Here is a 17,668-nt window from a genome sequence, read left to right as displayed (position 1 = left end):
GCGCGTGAACAAGGGACGGCGTGAACTCGTTGTTTTTGTTGCTGCTTAGGCCGACTACGCCTCACGTTTTCGCCTCCTCGCCCTTCACTGCTCTTCCATCTGTACGGCACGGAATGCAAAACGAAAGAGTACTACGCCAGCTCAATTCGATCAGAAAGAAACACCGAACTTGCCGTCAATTTTCCTCCGTGCTGCTTATATCAGAATTCGGAGGTCCGTTATTCCATTCTTTTACTCTCACAAGAAATACATCGATCGTCAAGGGAGAACGTCTCCGCAGCGTAAAACTATCTCCCCGCATACAGCACACACAGACACACATTAAGGCACTCAAAAACGAAGTCAAATCATCTATATAAAGAAAATTATTCTTTCCTAGATTAAGTACGTTACTGTTGTACGGACGCTGTGCGGCTCGTCTCGGTAGTGTTCTCCTTTCATCACTCACGTACATCTATTCTTTAGCCATACCCACCGCAGACAAAGCTCTCCTCAGTCTACTGCTCCTACGCACACCTTAACGCAGCTTCACCGCTCCTCTACTCTTCACTCATCACTCTTTTCCCGCTGGACTACGTGAGCACCACAACAGAGGGTATTTCTTCACGTCCTGCAATCCGGTTCTCGCTCTTGTGCTTTTGTTTTTACTGTCTTTGAAGCATTTATTTTGTTTATATATATTTCTTCTCTTCCTCCCCAAAGATCCATGGCCGACGCGGTCCAGCTTGCCAGGCGCGTGCTGGTGGCGGATGGCCAGCCCTTCGTGACGCTGTCCCTCGCGGAGGGCCTTCCACCTGTCACGGAGGAGACCGCCGTATCGGATGCGCGGCGCAATTACATGCGACTTGCCGGCGTCATCCACCCTGATCGCCTGCAGGGCAGCTTTGACAAGGCGACGGAGGCGTTCCAGTGCCTTGTTCGCGCGTTTGAGTGCTTTGCCGACCCGAAGGCGCGCAAGAAGGCGGCCACGTCGGCAGCGAAGAAGGCATCCGCTGTTGTTGCGGCTGCTGCCCGCCCCACGTCACCCGGCAAGAAGACACGGACGAAGAAGGCGAGGAAGCCACCCAAGAAGCAGCAGCAGAAGAGGGAAACGCCTGAAAGTGACGAAGAGGAGGAGGGGTCGGAGGCGGCGTCAGAGGAGGAGGTCTCCGCCGCGGAGGAAGAGGCGTGGGAGGAGTGGGCGGCTGCCGACACGGAGCCGGAGGTGTCCACCAACCGCACCCCGATTGGTCAGCCACGAGTGGGCGACCTGTACCGGCAGACCACCATTGGCTGCCCCAAGTGCCGCTCGCAGTGGGAGCCCGACTCCCGCCCCCAGTACTCGCTCTTCATGGGCCACTGGGGCAAGAAGGTGCACTGCCAGCTCTGCCTCTTCGAGTTCGGCTGCGCCACAGCACTGCACAACTGCCCGCACTGCAGCGCCCCTTTTGACTACGATGTGTCGATGTACGACGAGCTGCAGACCTGCAAGCGCTGCAAGAAGCAGTTCGGCTTCCCGTACTACCCGGTGAATCAACATTTGATTGACCAAATCGCGCTGGAGGAGTGGAGGGAGCGCAAGGACCGTGAAAAGGCGGCGCAGCGCGAAGCGCGGGCACGGGCGCGGCATGACGACGGCGCTGAGTCGGAGAAGACGCAGCTGCTCGTCGGGACCTGCATCATGGACGAGGAGTGTCCGCTGTGCCACGCCCGCGTGAAGAGCAAGCACCGCAACCACGTGTTGGAGTGTCTGGCGAAGTCGCCGGAGGAGCGTGCGGCGGCAGGGAAGAAGCCGATGAAGGCAAAGCCAAAGGACGCAAAGGCAGTGCAGAAGCCCGCACCGAAGACGAGGAAGGCGGCACCGCAGGCAGGGACAGCGGGAAAAGACGGCGCCAATGCAGCAGCGCCGATCGCGGCGAAGAAGGCGGCACCGAAAGCGTCAAAGGCGAAAGCACCGCCGGCGCAGCGCAAGCGGCGACGCGGCGGCAGCGGCAGCGACGACTCCGAGTCTGAGGCTTCGTTGTCGGTGTCGGAAGACGAGGACATCAGCTCCGAGTCCTCGTTTTCCGACGACGACGACGACGATGACAGCGACTAGGAAGTCGAAGCGGCAAATGACTTAAACAGTTAGAATGAAAGAGTGTCTGCTTCGTGAAGGCTGACACTCCTTTAGATACTGAAACGGTGGGTGTAGCAATTTATTTATGTAGGCATTCTGGTGTCTGTTTTCCAACGAAAACTTGATAGGCGTGCTTAGCGATGAAGGTTGATGCATTTGGGTATGCAGAACAGACACACAGACCTTGTTCAACCCGTTCTTTTGCGGGGCCGCGACGGTTGCCTTCGCCAACGTTGTGAGACGTGAACTGCTTCTTTTTACCTATGCAAATACACACACACACACACACGCACAGGAGTTCGGGTTACTGGATGCCCCTTTAAGAGCGCCACTCGTTGCTGTCTCACGTAGGCCTCTTTGTTTACTCCCCGCCCACTTCCATTCCTCTCTCCTGGCCTGGGACCGCTCTCTACTCACCTACTGGTTTTTCTTTCTGCTCCGGATGAACCCTTTTCATGGTGTTACTCCATCAGTCCTTTGTCGCGTAAGAAACACACCGAGGAAGAAGCGCAAAGCATCACAGAGGTCTTCTGTGGTTGTTTTTCGAAGCATATATCCTTCGTCGCTTTGTCGTGTTATCGACCCCACGATTCATTACCTTCCCCTCCACACGTTTCACCCAGTGGACATCTGCGCAGTTGAGTGTGTGTCTGTCCATCTCCGCTAGTTTGTAGCACGCTTCATACCTTTTTTTTTTGCTGCTGCCAGCTTTTCTGTTCTTGTTTGCTATAAAGCTCCGCTTCGGTGCTCTTTGTTTCTCTCTCTTCGTTCTTCTTTGAAAGTTTCTTGGCGGTTCTTCCTTCGGCCATCCTCTACAATTATTCCTGCGGGCAGAGGCCGTCGTTTCTTTGCCTGCTACGAAGTCGTACCGCTTTGCTGTCTTTCCGCGTTTCTTCTCGACTGTTGAATCCCGATTCCTTCTCGCGGCGCTTTTTGCGGTTTGCGTTCGCCTCTCTCGCCGAAGCTGTTCTTTGCGCCTCCCACTCGCTGTTTCTCCTCGACTCAAAATAGCGGCGTAAACATAAATATACGAAGCCACCCCATTAGCCGTCCTGTTGCCTCTTTTTCCTGAACTTGCAGCCTCTTCGCCACTTCCTTAGGTCACCGTTGCTGTGTCATGCTCGATAGCGGTGTTTCGAGCGCACGATATCCAGCAACTAAACAACGAACTAACTTTTCCGTTTCTTCTCCTTCTGCAGATTGCGACAATGCCGCTCTCGGTGCGCACGGCAGACGGGAGGGCCAACGCCGTGGCCTTCTCCACCGTCACGGAGGATTCGGAGGAGCAGCAAGAGGTCGAAGTCTCTATCAGTTCCGTCTCAAACCAATCGGGCAAGGTGAAGCGGATGCTGATGACGGACCGCGGTGACCCGTCCGTGGCTCCCCCGGTCTGGGAGCCGCTGACAAGCACGGAGCTGTTCGACGAAGACGGGAAGCCACGCCCTGATGTGGCGCTGGAACACTTCAAAAAGGAAGGTCTCCTGAGTGAGGCGGATGCTCTCACGATTATTACACGGTGCGCGCTGATTTGGAAAGACGAGCCGAACGTGATGCGTTTGGAAGATCCGGTGGTGATCTCCGGCGACATCCACGGTCAGTTCTTCGACTTGGTGAACCTCTTCTCTATCGGCGGCAACCCACGCGACCAACGGTACATCTTTCTCGGCGACTACGTGGATCGCGGCTGCTTCGGCATGGAGGTCATCTTGCTGCTCATGTGCTACAAGATCTGCTACCCAACGACCATGATTATGCTGCGCGGCAACCACGAAAGCCGCCATCTCACCGCCTACTTCAACTTTAAACGGGAGGTGCTGTACAAGTACTCTATTGCGGTGTACAATGCGATGATGTCCGCCTTCGACTGCCTCCCGCTGGCCTGTACTCTCAACAACCGTTTTCTCTGCCTGCACGGCGGTCTGTCGCCGGAGCTGAAGCGAATCGCTGACATCAACGCCATCCACCGCTTCCGCGAGCCGCCGTCGTCGGGCCCGATGTGCGACCTGCTCTGGGCCGACCCGCTCGACGAAAAGGAAGAAGACCCCGCAGCCCCACAGCACTTTGTGCCCAACACGACGCGGGGCTGCTCCTACGTGTACAGCCACGCCGCGGCCTGCAGCTTCCTGCAGGAGAACAACCTCATCACCGTCATCCGCGGCCACGAGGCGCAGGACGAGGGCTACCACCTATACAAGAAGACCGCGAAGGGATTCCCAGCCGTGATCTGCATCTTCTCCGCCCCCAACTACTGCGACACCTACGACAACCGGGCCGCCATCGTGATGCTGAACAAGAACGTCATGAACATCCGCCAGTTCAACAGCAGCCCGCACCCCTACTACCTGCCGAACTTCATGAACGCCTTCACGTGGTCGCTGCCCTTTGTGGCGGAGAAACTGCTGGATATTTGGACCAACGTGCTGCACCTGATCGATGTGAACGAGGATCAGTATATCCTGCCGGGCAGCGATGCCGATGGGGTGGTGTGCTCACCCACAAACGGTGACAATGGCGCTAATGCAGGCAATGGGCAGAGTAGTGTGCTGGAGCAGCGAGGCGAGCACATCCGCAAGAAGATTCTGACGATGGGCAAGCTGTCTCGCATGTTCCGCACCCTGCGGGAGGAGAATGAGAACATTGTGCGCCTGAAGGGTCTTGCGGGTGGCACCCTGCCGCAGGGTGTATTGCAGCTCGGCCCGGAGGGTGTGAAGGAGGCGATTCGCGGATTTCAGCGTTCGAAGGAGATTGACTCACCGAACGAGCGGTGGCCCGACAGCCCGCTGGAGGACTCCGCCGCCTCCGCGCCGAATGCGGTGACACGGGCCCTTAGCGAGCATTCTTCGCTATCCAGCACGTAAGGCCTCTCTTACCGGCGCTGTGCGTGTGTTTTCTTCCCTCCCACTCCCCTGTCTGTGCTATTCACAATATTAATGATGCGTTGCGCCGCGTTGCGCAATGACCGTCGGTCTAATCAGAGTGAAATTGAAAGAAAAAAACGCTGCAATGCCGTTCTCTTGTTTTGTCTGGTTGTTCATGTGCTCGCTGGAAGAGCGTTGTACTTCCGGCTACCGTAATTTCTTCGTTGCTGTAGTAGCAAGGCGGAATTATGAGGTGCGTATGGCGGTGGCGCGTGTCTTCAAGAAAGTAATGTCACGGACACCAAAGAGGAGTCTGACGGAAGAAAAAGAAGCGTTTTCTACCGGTAGTGCTCTGAGCACCTTTTCTAGCATTTGCCAATCCGCGTGTGTGCGTGTGCGTACAGGCGTTTGCGCAAAGCGGCTTTCGTGTCTTTCGTTCTCTCTTTGTTACTTTTTTTTTTCACGGTTGCGGCTTCAGAAACTGCGAAACGGCGCTTTTTCTGGGGTATTTTTGTTTGTTTGTTTTGCCTTGTCGTTTGCACACTCGTTTCTCCACCACTCTTTTCCATGTGCTTTGTTCCATTGACGGCTGACGGTGCTTCTATTTTTCAAAGGTGCTTCTGTTGCTGCCTCCCTCCATGAAAATGCGTCGTCGTTGTAAACACAATTCTTCTTCTACCCCAAAAGTATTTGCTCTTCTCTTGTATCATCTTTTCTTCTTCTACCGCTTTTTTTTTTTTGGCCAATGTGGCGCCGTGTTGGGCGCCATCAGGTACGAACTCAGACGTATCCCCACGAGTCCCTGCGATGGCCCCATTACCGCGTTTACTGTTGTGTGGTAGTTACGCATGAGCATGGGGGAGTTTGCGCCTCGCTTTGTTGTTCTGCACTTTTGGGTGGTGTTGGGTAGGGTATGTGTGTTGTGGCTCAGCTAATAAGATAAAGGGATACAACGTGAGTTTCCACACCGGCGCGTGGTGCAACGGACCGCGCATCCCTTCGATCTTTTCTTTTCTTTTCCCACTATCAAGAGAAGAACACAATTCCAATTCTATGAACATTAAGACTTCGCCGACGACTGCAGATTTTCGTGGCAACGCAGCAGCGTCTACCTCTACTTTCCTGTTGCAGGTTGTACGCGTTGAATGACATGTGGATGATCGTGCACCTGTTGTCTGTGGGGGCTAAACATACTTCGTTGATCGCGGCGCACAATCACCACCACCATAAAAAACGGAGTAGCATCACTCGGGTTATGCGTGCACAACTCTAATTCGAGTTGTTTCGACGCGATCTGTGCGGTATGACGACAGCACCAACTTTGCTCTCCAAGTCGCCCCCTTTTTAAACCTTCTTCCCCTTTCGTTCTTCCCCTTCTTTAGTGCTCGCAGCTGTGTGAACCTTGCCCGCTTGCGGCCCGGCGCGCCCGTGCACTCCGCACTCTCTTCACTCAGGTGCTTCTCAGTTCTCAGCGAAGGAGCGCTGCTACGCGTATATATATTGTACCGCTGCACAGTCGAACTTTTCATTGTGGTGTTTATCGCAACGTGTGTGTGTGTGTGCTGTGCACTCAACGAAGGGGGGAACACAGGACCGAATTCACCGTTTCGTCCTGTATCTTCCGCATTCTGTTACTGCGACGATAATGGCAGCATGCCTGGCGCCCATCGCATTGAGTCTGTGGCGAAGGCACTGCGGCGCAAGGCGCAACTGAAGCGATGGTCGACGCACCGCCGTAGTGGAGGTAACGGCGCCGCTTCCGCCTCCACATCCGCCGCAGCGGCAGTAGCAGCAAGAATGGACGCACGTGCCACAGCGTCACCGCAGCCGAGTGCGATGACCGCGGAATCGAGCAGCGCCGCCTCCTCGCCCACGTCTTCCTCGCCGCACATCAATTCTTTGTTGGTCTCTAGCCAAACTCTTCAGCATGCGTACCGCCATCGTGACACGGCGCAGTCATCAGCGCTGCAGAAGCGTTTAGTGGATCTCCTCCGCACGTCGACCAGCAAAGCAGAGACGGTGGAGGCTTTTTTTCTTGTGGCTGGCAGCGACAAGGAAGCCTTGACGCCCGCCACCTTCGCGCAGTTCACGAGTGCGCTGCTGAAGCACAACGTCGTCACGCAGATGGGCACTACCGCCTACGCGGCGGCGCTCGCCGATGCGGTGGGGGCGGGGGACGACCGCTGGAGCCACGTCGAGCCGGCCGAGTCCCGCGCCTTTTCACTCTTTCAAGCACAACGGCTGGAGCGGTACGCCGTGAAAGGCACGTCCTTTGAGGAGAAGTTGGGTCTCACGTTGGAGGGGGCGGACAACGCAGTGGTGACCTTGACACAGTATCAGCTGCAGAAGCACGCCTCCCGGGCGCTGCCCGCCTCGCTCGACGTGCTGGAGGAACTCATGCACCTGGACGTGTCGTGGACAAGTGCGCTGAAGGTGTACGCGTACGCCAAGGAGCTGGCGCAAGTTGATCCGCCGGCCGGCATGACGGCGCGGCTCATGGGACTCATGACGGGGTACAGAACGAACGGCCTCGGCTCCCGCCCGTGGCAGGCAGCACTGCGCCTCTACGACGAGTTGACGCAGAGCGGCTACGACGTCCCACTCGACGCGCACGCTGCCGCACTGGATGCGGTCTGGCGACGTGGGGACACCTTCGCCAAGCCTCACCAGTCCCCCTCCCCTCAGGAGCAGGGGCTGATGTGGCAGGCCTTGGTGCGGGTTCGTGAGAACGTGAAGGACGGCGAAGTCGTCGGAGAGGCGGGCTGCCGCTTCTCGGAGGCGCTCGTCAAGGCGGCGAGTGCGACGGGTCGGTGGGAGGTGGCGGTGCAGCTGCTGGGCGAGATGGACGTCACCCTCGCTGACACCTCCTCTCGTCTTCTCGTGCCGACGGCGGAGACGTTTCTTTTTGCCATGGCCGCCTGCAACGTGGCGCACAACGCCGCCTACGCGACGTCGCTGTTCAAGGCCTTTGGCGGTCTGTACACGCTGCGGAGTGCGCACCCAGAAGCTCTGGCGACGTACCTGCAGTCCCTGCGGCACGTGGAGCACCTTGCCGGGCACATTGGGTCGCAGGTGGAGGAGCTAGTGATGGACGGCCACGGCCTGGACCGGCCCTGCAGCGTGGCGTGTCTGCAGCTGCTCTCCAGCCAGCGGGTGCACACCAAGTCGGAGAAGTGGCGTCTTGCACAGCTGCTCCTGCGCAGCTACGACAGTAACCCATGGCCGCAGCAGCCGCAGGCGAGGCAGGCGGAGTTGCAGACCATTTTTCGCTGTTGCCACCTAATTGCTGCTGCCTCTGCGACGGCGAGTGGCAGCCGCAGTGGCGGCAACGCGTGCCCTTTGCTGGCGGAGTTGGAGGGCTACCTTGTCTCGCTCTTTGGCGCGGACTCGCCGGAGTGTCAGTGGCTCAAGGACACGGAAGTCTACTCGCTGCTCACGGCGCACAGCTGGCAACACGCGTTGGCGGTGTTCGAGCGCACCGTAGTAAATCGCCCATCAGCGAAGGTGGCGGACCTGCCTATTCCGCTGCGGCAGGCCCGGCAGATGCTCGCCCACACCCTGCTGAAGTGCGGACATGCGGCTCACGTGACGGACGAGCCGTTCCTGTTGGATGAGGACAGGCAAGAGCAGGATAAGGCGTTGGTGCACGACTACCTCGCCTTCGCGGTACGCACGGTGCGGGAGGTGTACGCCGCAACGGCGGACACGCTGCCACGTGGAATTACCGCGGAGCTGCTGCTGCTGCAGTCCCTACAGACGACGCAGACCGGAGAGCGGCAGCGGCTGGCGCTGGAGGCGATGCGAGAGCTGGCGTGTGGGCAGGCGAGCATCGTGACACCGCGCATCATCGACCTCGTGTCACAGGCGCTCTCCCTCACCGAGGAGCACGTTCAGGGTGTTTTAATGGATGGAAGTGCGCAGCTGCGTGAGAAAGCCTTGCAGAGCAGCGAGAAGCACCTCGGCCTGCGAGCTCCGTGTTTGGAGCGTGTGTTTTTATAAAGGATGGCCAAACACTAACTAAAGAAGGAATGGGTGTGAAGTGCTGCGATGTTGCTGGCCCAAGCCACCGAGTCAGCACCAATGATGCGCATGGTGGTGTGACGTGTCATCGATTCCTTTTCAGTTCTTCTGTTCATCTTGTCAGAACTGTGTCGTCACATTAAGATTATTTTTATTATTATTCCTCTTTCGTTGTCCGAAGCGTACATAATTTTTCCACTCCAAGTATCCCAGCGAACATCGAGCGAGCGATGGGGGCAGCAAAAACTGCTCTGCAACGATGGAGCATTAGCTTTGTGTGGAACGCGCGGCACCACACTATTCCATGGAGAACGCCGCGCGTGGATGTTCCCATCTTATCACGTGCGCGAGTGTCAACTATTGGACTTCGCTTTTTCTTCTTTCCTTGTTCTGACCGCCGTGTGCAGGTGCGCATTCCGCTCTTCCTTCTGCCACTCTCTCGTTTGTTTTTCAATCCGGCGTTATTCTCTGACGAAGGTGTTGAGCATGAGAGGAGCAAAGTATCCGCTCGCTTCTCCTTGCATTCGTTGTGCTGCTGAGGTTTGTTCTAGTTAGTTACTCGGGGGAAAGAAGGACAGTAGCGAAGGGGGAATGGGCCAGCGAATGAGCAGCGACAACCAAAATGTGAAAAGGACGAAGGCGAAGAAGGGCTCCACCGCTCGTGAGAACGTGTACGTGCTGCCGCAAGAGGAAGAGCTTTTAGGCAGATGCTGGCTGCTTGCGGCCTCTGCCGACGCGCTCAGCCCTAGTCGGTGGTTCGCCCTGTCGCCGAGAGGCACACAAGGGGCCCGCTCGCCGGATCGACGCGCCTTTTCCATCTCGCCCCACGTGCTCTCGTCCAGCGAGCGAGTGCGCCAGCCTGTGCTACGCGACTTGGGCGTCAACATTCACAGAGGACTCACCGTGTGCGGGTACCAGAACCTCACCGTCGCCTCCGTCGACGCGCCGGCCGCACAGCGGAAGAAGTCGATGCGGGTGGGCGGCGTGCACATCGATCTCCCACCGCTGCCGGCGACGAGCGAGGACGGCGCGGTGGGGAGCAGCCGCTACGTTCTCATCGCGATGCGGCGTGTCTCTGTCGAGGCGGAGCTGCGCGACTACGCGACGGCGGCGTACACACGCTACGAGGTGCAGGCGCCGCCGGCGAACGATGCGGAGCGGCGGTGCTACGGCGAAGGGTGCCTTACAGGAGTTCTGTACGGCGCTGTCGTGGTGTTGCACGTGGCGAGCAGCATGAACGCCGTCGCACGACTCGTGCAGCTTTGCGAAACGGCGGCTCGAAGTGTGGGTGTCCCGCCGTCTGCGTTGCAGGTGCAGGAGGAGGCGTCATTTGTTGTAAAAGCGGCGATGGACAGCGCGACTCAGGCGCGAGAGGAATCAGCTGCCGCGACGGCGGGGTCGTCGCCAGATCGTCCTTCGTATGTGCACTTACAAAGTGTCATCTGTGGAGATGCCGCCGCAAGTCGTTTAGGCGATGGGTTGAAACGACCTCCGTCCGACAAGACAGGGGAGGCTTTGCCGGAAGAGGAAACGCTGCGGTTTGTGGCGGAGTGGGCAGTGCAGGTCCATCAGACCCCCTCCGCGTGGAGGCCGATAAACGCTTTTTTGCAGCGGTACGAGGCGATTGCGGACAGTCTCTTGTTGAAATCGAAGAAGAACTGATTGGTGCGCTTGACTCTGCGGTTTCTATCTTTCGCGCGTTGTCGTCGTCGTTGCTCCCTTGCCTTGCACCGTCTCTTCCTGCTATGGCGTACTCCGACCAGGGTACTTGGGCCTTCTACAAAAGGAAAGAAAAGCACACCAGCAAGCGTATGCCTTCTTATGCATCCCCTTTTTGACTTTCGACCAGCTCAACGCTGCCGCAGGCGACCCTGTTGGCGGGATTCATCTATCTATCTATCTATATATATGATTACCTTTCCACAATGGCCAGCGCGAATGCAATCCGACATCGACATCTACTATCGAGGGGAAAGGGTCGCCTGCAGGAGGAAGAAAACGGCGGGTGTCGCACGTCGTTTTGTCCTTTTCCACCGGGAAACTCTCCGTCACCGCCTCCCGCGCTGCTTGCATTTTCTTGCCTGCTCTTTTGATGCTGCATCTTCCTTCCCCCGCTCTCTTCTGCTGCTTATCCTCGTTGCAACGGTGCCTTCCGAACGTGTTTTTTCGTATTCCAGTTTTATCTCGACGTCGCTCTCGAACCTCTCTGTAAGAACAACCTCAAAAACTCGCTTTTTTAAAAATGGCGCCTACGCTCACCATCGAACTCCCCTACGACCGCATGGTCAAGGAGGACTGCATCTCGGACGAGTACCTCATCAACCAGATGGCCGGCATCAACGACAACCCGCCAGAGGACAACCTCCCGCTGCGTCAGTGGCTCATCCGCGAGGCGCACCTCGCCCTCGTCAAGAATCCCAAGATGAAGGAGGTTGTTTTGAAGCCGAAGTCGGACCATTCCTCCCGCACCGAGTTCGCCATCAAGATTACCGGCAACGAGTAACGAGGAGGGAGGGACATTATATATATATACATTGCAAGGCAGAGCAACCGTGAGCCAACATATTTGGAACGAAAGAAAGGTCCAATAAACACATATTGTCGATCGTTGTGACTGGGTGTCCAAGCACGCACGCACGTGCACATGCATTCGGTTGTTTTGCCTTGCTGTCCCGCTTCACTCTCGGGTTGCGAAGGATGCTTTCATCTACTTTAACGTTTTCGTTTTATTATTATTATTTTCTTTGGTGTATGTAGCACACTCATATATATACACCCCGGAGTAGCTACACGGCGAAATCGGATACCGCTGTGCGGCCTGTGGGACGGCTTTCCTATCACTTTAACGGTGCTCCTTACAGGCTTGCCGACGGTTGCGCGTACGCGTCATCGTACCTGTCTTCGACTACGTACGTGTGTTCCTCCTCATCTTCGTTTCATTCTTCTTTTTTGCAATCTCTCTCACCCCACAAAACTGATGTTCGCATCGCGGCTTCTCTTGTTGGTTGCGCTCTGTGGAATATCTATGGATGAGCAGACGTGTTGTCTCTCGCATCACAACTGGCGCTTTCTTTGCTCGTCGTGTGTACGCAGTTGCTTGTCGAGGTAGTCAAGATGCACGACAAGCGTTGTCCTTCTTACATACATATATATGTGGTGTGTGCATGTGTGTGCATCACGAACCGGAAAGAGAGCCAGCCTTGAGGTGTGGAGTATGCTGGGATGGGGTGTTGGATGTCAAAGCTGCGACATTGCGGTGGATGCAGTGGGCACAGCGACGTAAGAAAGGAAAAGAAAATATATCCGTCCATTCACACCCGTGTTGGCGAAGCTGTACCGTTTTCTTAGCATCGTTTATCACCAACTTTCGGCTCTTCACGCCGTCTATTTTTTTTTTCCGTTCTTCGCTGGATTGCGTGGAGGGAGGAGAGAGTGCCCGCCGCACATGTGCAGCGAAGCGAATATGCGGTGGCAAATGACGCGATTATTGCAGAAACAAAAATGAGATCATCTACCGGATACTCGTCCTCGAGCACCGCCATACGGGCATCTTTTGTCAGTTTCAGCGTATGGGATTACACGAAGAGCGGAAAACGTCTTCGTGTTGTCGTTGGTGTGCTTCGCCGTTGTCTCAGAGGTTTACCGGCGTTCGCCTCGTTCACCGTGTCGCCGCCTGCGAAGCGGCCCTCGCAGAGGATGGAGAGCACAACGTCCTTGGCAGCCTCTGGCGAATACCCCTCTCCATGGTAAAGCAATCTTGTTATGCTTTTCTTTCTCATTTTGCGCTGAGAGGAGGTGGTCAACCCCGCCTCCGCTGGAATCGTTCGGTTCCTCCTCCTCTCTCGTCCTCTCACTCGCCTGTGGTTCTTCCCCCTCTTTCCTTTCTGTTTTGTCTGCTGCTGTGAAGGTGGGTACGGCTTGCTGAAGCGATCCGCGACGGTTTGCGTCCTTCAAATGCGATACTTCTCGTCGTGAGGAGCATGGTTCCGCTGAAACACAAATACACACACAAAGGTGATTAAATTCGACATTTCTTCCTCTCTGCCATGTCGAGCACCCGCTCCCTCCACGTGTACGAGGGCGAACCGTACTGGAGCGTGTGCTTGCGCGAGTACGTGATTCCCACCTTCGTCTTCGTGCTCCTCGTGTACTATCTCGTCTTCTGCGTGTTGTTGCCCATGCGCCGGATCAACCGCCCAACGCGGCAGCCCATCGAGGAGGTGTTGGCAGCGACAGCGGACAGCTCTGTAACGGACAGCGGCAGCAACGCGGAGGAGGCATCACCGACGGAGGGAAAGAAAGACAAGTAAGAGCGCGCTTTGTGCCCGAATGTGTTCCAGTAGTCACGGATGCGAGGTGGTCAATAAGATCTGATAGAGCGACTTTGTTGCTGCTGCGGTCAACGTTTTGCTGGCGTGGCCAGGCAGCATCTGCTTGACGCTGCCATTTCTGCGGTAGACATGCTTAACAGCTGTTGATGCTCCTTCTGCATTTACACGTCAAGAAAAACCCCTTGCTAGATCGTCTCCTAGTTGTGCGGCTGTATCTTTGAGTTTATGTGTCCTCACACAGAGAAGACACTGACAGCTAAGTCTCAGCGTCTACGTCGCGCACTCTGCGTCTCACAGACCAAGATAGGGCTTTTTTTTTGCCGTTCCTCGCATCGTTGGAATTGCACGTGGAAGACGGTCTTCCCGTGGCATTTAGAACTGCCGTTTACTCGTGCGGTCTCTTCATGTTTTGTTGGTGCAAGAGGCTTTTCTTTGTTCCTCACGGCCTCCACGTCGAAGCAGCTGCTGCCAGCCGCCTCCTTCATCTTTCTCCTTTCCTCTCTCGCAATCTGGCACGTTGGCTCTTTTTCCCAACGGAACTCTTCCGCCTATGCAGCTCTCACAGCAGGGCACATAATTCTTCTTGCTATTCTACACTTCGAAAGAAACAATCACACGCCATACCAACCGCAAGATGTCAGACTTATCCCCCAAGCTCATTCGTGTCTGCGTCCTCGCCTGCTCCTACGAGGGCTCCGACAGTGAGCTGAAGGAGTTCGAAGGGGAGCTGGTGCAGACGCCGCAGAACTTCTTCGACCACGACGACCCGCACTACACCTTCCACCTGGAGCTGATTAAAAAAGCGACGGCCTACCGCCAAGTCCGACAGCTCGTCATGTCCGGCAAGTTCGACGTCTTCTACAACCAGTGTGACGGTGCCAGGGACGAGGACCGCGCCGGTGTGGAGGTGGTGGAGGCGCTGGAGGAGTTCAAGGTGCCCTACACGGGGGCCATCTCCAAGTACTACGAAATGTCCAAGCCCGATATGAAGCTGGTGGCGCATTACTACGCAATCGACACCGCCAAGTACGTGGTGCTCGAGTCCGGGAACGACATCCCTGTCATGTGTGCCGATCTGCAGTTTCCGTGCATCATCAAGCACATCTCCGGCTACAGCAGCGTCGGCATGGATAAGAGCTGCAAGGTATTCACCATGAAGGAGTTGGAGGGACGCGCCACTCGCTTCATGCAGGAGTACCAGTTTGCCCTGGTGGAGGAGTTCATCTGCGGTGACGAGGCGACCGTCTTGGTCTGCAACGACGCGAGCGAGCCGGAGGGGGTTCGGGTGTTCCCGCCGGTGCAGGTCGCCTTTCCAGAAGGCGAGGACTTCAAGCACTTCCAGCTGAAATGGGCGTCGTACGAGGGCATGGAGTGGGCGCAGGTGCCGGAGAGCGATCCGGCCATGGCGGACATGGTGAGCATGGCGCGCTCCGCCTTCAAGCGCATGATGGGCGGCATTGGCTACGGCCGTATCGACGTCCGCATTGACCGCGATCACGGTAACAAGGTGATCTTTCTTGAGATCAACCCCAACTGCGGGATTATGTACCCGTACGGGCAGGAGGGGTCGGCGGATTGGATCTTGCGGCTGAACAAAGGTTTCCACCAGCGCGAGTTTGCGAAGTTGCAGATACACGAGGCGATAGAGCGCTGGAAGAGAGAACGCCCTCTCTACGTCCGGCGCTTCGACCCGGTCCGCGGCTACCACCTGCGCGCCAGCGAGGACATCAGCATCGGGACTATCGTGTTCTCCGACGAGTGCCGCCCCGTCCGCCTGTGCACGAAGCCCTACGTCGAGGAGCATTTTTCCAAGGCCGACTTCGACGACTTCCGGCACAACGCCTGGCCGATTGGTCGCGGTGGTCACTACTACGCCCTGTGGGACCGCAGCCCGGCTCACTGGCGCGCCTTCAACCACTCCTGCTCACCCAACATGGCGTTTGCGCCGCACCACTCCCTTAACGTGGTGGCCCTGCGCAACATTCCAAAGGGCGAGGAGCTGACAATGGACTACCGCCAGTTCATGGACTCTATCATGCCTGGCTTTGTGTGCAACTGCAACGCGGAGAACTGCGAAGGCTTCGTCACGCCCGGATCGCTGGCCAGCTCACCCGTTGCCACGGTTGCTGCGGAGCCACCGATGCTGCTGCACGCCAACACAATGATGATGCTTAATCCGATATAATGAAGCAACAGGAAAGTGTTTCTTCTTCTGATTCGTGTGTGTATGTGTGCGTTTACGCTCGCGCGACGTTCATCTTCTTAGTGCCGTCAGCGTGTTCATCCGACAATATTTTTGTATTTGTTTTCGCGACTCAACAAGTGGTTCAGGAAGTAGAATAAAGTTATGTTTTGTTTTCCACGCTACCCACCTGTAGCTACTTGAGCTTCACACTGCACAGCTTTTCTTCGTCGCTCCTCTTCTACTTACTGTTTTTTCAATCTTCTTTCTTTGCTTCTTCCAGTGCGGTGTGGCTCTGTCCACCACTACCGCCCTCAAAGCGATGTTGTGAGAGATTTGTTTAAAACCTGCCCTTGTGTGAGTTCTCTTTTTGATTCGCCTCTTTTCTTTCTCTTCGCTCTTTGCTCATTGCGCGCGTGCTCGCGTGCTTGTGTCTCGGCTTCCGTGCATTGGGGCGTTGTCGTGCGCGTCACACGGTACGGGTGCGCCTATACCAGCAAACGCTTCTTTCCTGCCGTTGCCGTCTTTTTTTTTCTGTGGGGTCTCTGAAGCTCTGTGGAACCGCATAGATCCATTCGCAAATGTGTCTCCTTTCTCGAGTTGTTTTTTAATTTGCTTTGCGCTTCCCTTTCTTTGGTTGCCTGCCGTAACGCTTTAAGTTGACCAACGAAGAAGCTTCGGTGCACTTTACGGAGTTGCAGAACTCAATAGATAGCAACGGAAAAACGCAAGGCAAGGTGGAAGGCACATCATAGATCGTTTCTCTCCCATTTGAAACGAACAATGAAGCTGAGACGACGCACAACTCACCTGCAAAGTGAACAAGAAAGTAAGAGTTGGTTTTTGGTTTCACTATATATTTTTTTACGTTTTCGCGCGCTACTGTCGGAGGTAAAAGTACATCTTGGTACAGTGTTTTACCTCGCTGAGTGTGTGTGCCGCCTCTCGTCGTCACCCATCCAACACACTCGTTTCAGCTACCTCCTCTCATCGTTGACCTGCTGGATCTGAACTTGTATGTAACCCATCACTCTCTTCCCTTTATTATTATTATTTGTTTGAAGTTAAGCGTTGTCTTCGCGTACGCTAAATTCATATATGCCTGTCAATAAATGGCGGCGTGGTGCACTGAAGGAGCGGGCAGCCCTTTGGTGCCCATCTGCCACTGAACGCTTATTTTCCCCAATTAGGTGCCCCGTTTTTTTCCATTCTGTGTGCCAACTCCTCCCCCTGCAGTACTTTTTCTTTTCCTTTTATCGCTCGGTAACGTGAGTAAAGAAAAGCCCTGAAGTCTACTGCGCTCGTTTCAAACTGTACCTCCCTCGCTCGATCGTTTCTCGTGATTTCTCATTTTTGCTGTTTCGATACTTTAATTTGGTGAAGCGGCTTTCTCTTGCTTTGTTTTTGCGTTTTGTTTATAGGTTTTGCGTCACTTCGGCGGCGTTCATCTTCGACGTTGTTCTTCGTTCACTTCGACTGCACCGTTGGCGCTTCCGGACACTCGAGGGGAAAGCATCAGTAAACGAGAAAGCTGCTGATGCTATTTTTTCCAACCCAAACACTGCTCCCTGGGGCAGTAGGAATACGGAGGTTTCTTCCGGTGGTGTTGCGCCGGTGGTTGCCTCTGAATTGAGCTTATTAAAGCGTTTTTCTCGGTTCCTTTATTCAGGATAAGTCTCCAATTGATGTGAGTAAAAGCGCTTACTATTGTGGGTTTCCGGATACGTGAGAGAAGCCGCCAAGCATCCAACAGGAACGACGGCTGTGATAGAAAATAGTAGAAGATAGATGATCTGCTGGGCCGAGTTTATTTTGACTGTGAAGTGCCTTTGGCCCATCCCTCTTCGGCGATTGGTGCATCTCATGTTCTCTTCATCAAACTGGAGCTGAAAGTGTCAAGCACAACGTATCGAATACCTTTAATAAGGATGGAGAGAAATTACGAAGTCGTGTGCCTTTTGGTGCTTAACGAAACTAACAAATAAAACCTAGCTCGACTGTACGGTTGACAGGTGACAGAACGCGCTTATGAGTGTGCGTGCAAAGCCAACATAGTTGAATAATCCAGATAGACTTTGCCTATCTGTGCACCTGTGAACCGGATGGTTGAGTCCGTTTTGCAAAGACACAAACTCACGTGAGAAGCATTAAAAAAGGAAAATATAAAAAAGCCTAGAGA

General features: G+C 55.4%; 7 protein-coding genes across 10 annotated transcripts; all 7 read left to right on the top strand.

The window, feature by feature from the left end:
- Positions 1–126: 126 nt before the first annotated feature.
- ABB37_09371 (hypothetical protein) lies at positions 127–2,077 on the top strand (the record flags this gene model as incomplete). 3 transcript variants are annotated; one of them, XM_015808797.1, is made up of 1 exon in its annotated part: positions 127–2,077. In XM_015808797.1, the coding sequence occupies exon 1, from the start codon at positions 707–709 to the stop codon at positions 2,075–2,077; it is 1,371 nt and encodes a 456-aa protein (XP_015652510.1). In that variant the 5' UTR covers positions 127–706. The 3 variants fall into 3 exon arrangements, with proteins under 3 accessions (XP_015652510.1, XP_015652509.1, XP_015652508.1); XM_015808796.1 differs by having other exon boundaries at positions 204–2,077; XM_015808795.1 differs by having other exon boundaries at positions 244–2,077.
- Positions 2,078–2,570: 493 nt separating this feature from the next.
- ABB37_09370 (putative serine/threonine protein phosphatase) lies at positions 2,571–4,956 on the top strand (the record flags this gene model as incomplete). Its single annotated transcript, XM_015808794.1, has 1 exon — positions 2,571–4,956. The coding sequence occupies exon 1, from the start codon at positions 3,307–3,309 to the stop codon at positions 4,954–4,956; it is 1,650 nt and encodes a 549-aa protein (XP_015652507.1). The 5' UTR covers positions 2,571–3,306.
- A 1,381-nt stretch (positions 4,957–6,337) lies between these two features.
- On the top strand, positions 6,338–8,955 carry ABB37_09369 (putative mitochondrial hypothetical protein; the record flags this gene model as incomplete). Its single annotated transcript, XM_015808793.1, has 1 exon — positions 6,338–8,955. Exon 1 carries the CDS (start codon positions 6,754–6,756, stop codon positions 8,953–8,955), a length of 2,202 nt encoding a protein of 733 aa, XP_015652506.1. The 5' UTR covers positions 6,338–6,753.
- A 427-nt stretch (positions 8,956–9,382) lies between these two features.
- On the top strand, positions 9,383–10,638 carry ABB37_09368 (hypothetical protein; the record flags this gene model as incomplete). Of its 2 annotated transcripts, none has more annotated exons than XM_015808792.1 (1): positions 9,383–10,638. In XM_015808792.1, the coding sequence occupies exon 1, from the start codon at positions 9,568–9,570 to the stop codon at positions 10,636–10,638; it is 1,071 nt and encodes a 356-aa protein (XP_015652505.1). In that variant the 5' UTR covers positions 9,383–9,567. The 2 variants fall into 2 exon arrangements, with proteins under 2 accessions (XP_015652505.1, XP_015652504.1); XM_015808791.1 differs by having other exon boundaries at positions 9,453–10,638.
- Positions 10,639–11,152: 514 nt separating this feature from the next.
- ABB37_09367 (hypothetical protein) lies at positions 11,153–11,479 on the top strand (the record flags this gene model as incomplete). The annotated part of the gene is made up of 1 exon (XM_015808790.1): positions 11,153–11,479. Exon 1 carries the CDS (start codon positions 11,219–11,221, stop codon positions 11,477–11,479), a length of 261 nt encoding a protein of 86 aa, XP_015652503.1. The 5' UTR covers positions 11,153–11,218.
- Positions 11,480–12,882: 1,403 nt separating this feature from the next.
- ABB37_09366 (hypothetical protein) lies at positions 12,883–13,286 on the top strand (the record flags this gene model as incomplete). The annotated part of the gene is made up of 1 exon (XM_015808789.1): positions 12,883–13,286. Exon 1 carries the CDS (start codon positions 13,023–13,025, stop codon positions 13,284–13,286), a length of 264 nt encoding a protein of 87 aa, XP_015652502.1. The 5' UTR covers positions 12,883–13,022.
- Positions 13,287–13,862: 576 nt separating this feature from the next.
- On the top strand, positions 13,863–15,492 carry ABB37_09365 (hypothetical protein; the record flags this gene model as incomplete). Its single annotated transcript, XM_015808788.1, has 1 exon — positions 13,863–15,492. Exon 1 carries the CDS (start codon positions 13,942–13,944, stop codon positions 15,490–15,492), a length of 1,551 nt encoding a protein of 516 aa, XP_015652501.1. The 5' UTR covers positions 13,863–13,941.
- Positions 15,493–17,668: the final 2,176 nt, after the last annotated feature.

The sequence above is a fragment of the Leptomonas pyrrhocoris genome, assembly GCF_001293395.1.
Source record: "Leptomonas pyrrhocoris isolate H10 chromosome Unknown, whole genome shotgun sequence".
NCBI classification, from domain to species: Eukaryota; Euglenozoa; class Kinetoplastea; order Trypanosomatida; family Trypanosomatidae; genus Leptomonas; species Leptomonas pyrrhocoris.
The sequence above is the reverse complement of the archived record's forward strand: the minus strand, read 5'-3'. Positions and strand labels throughout refer to the sequence as shown.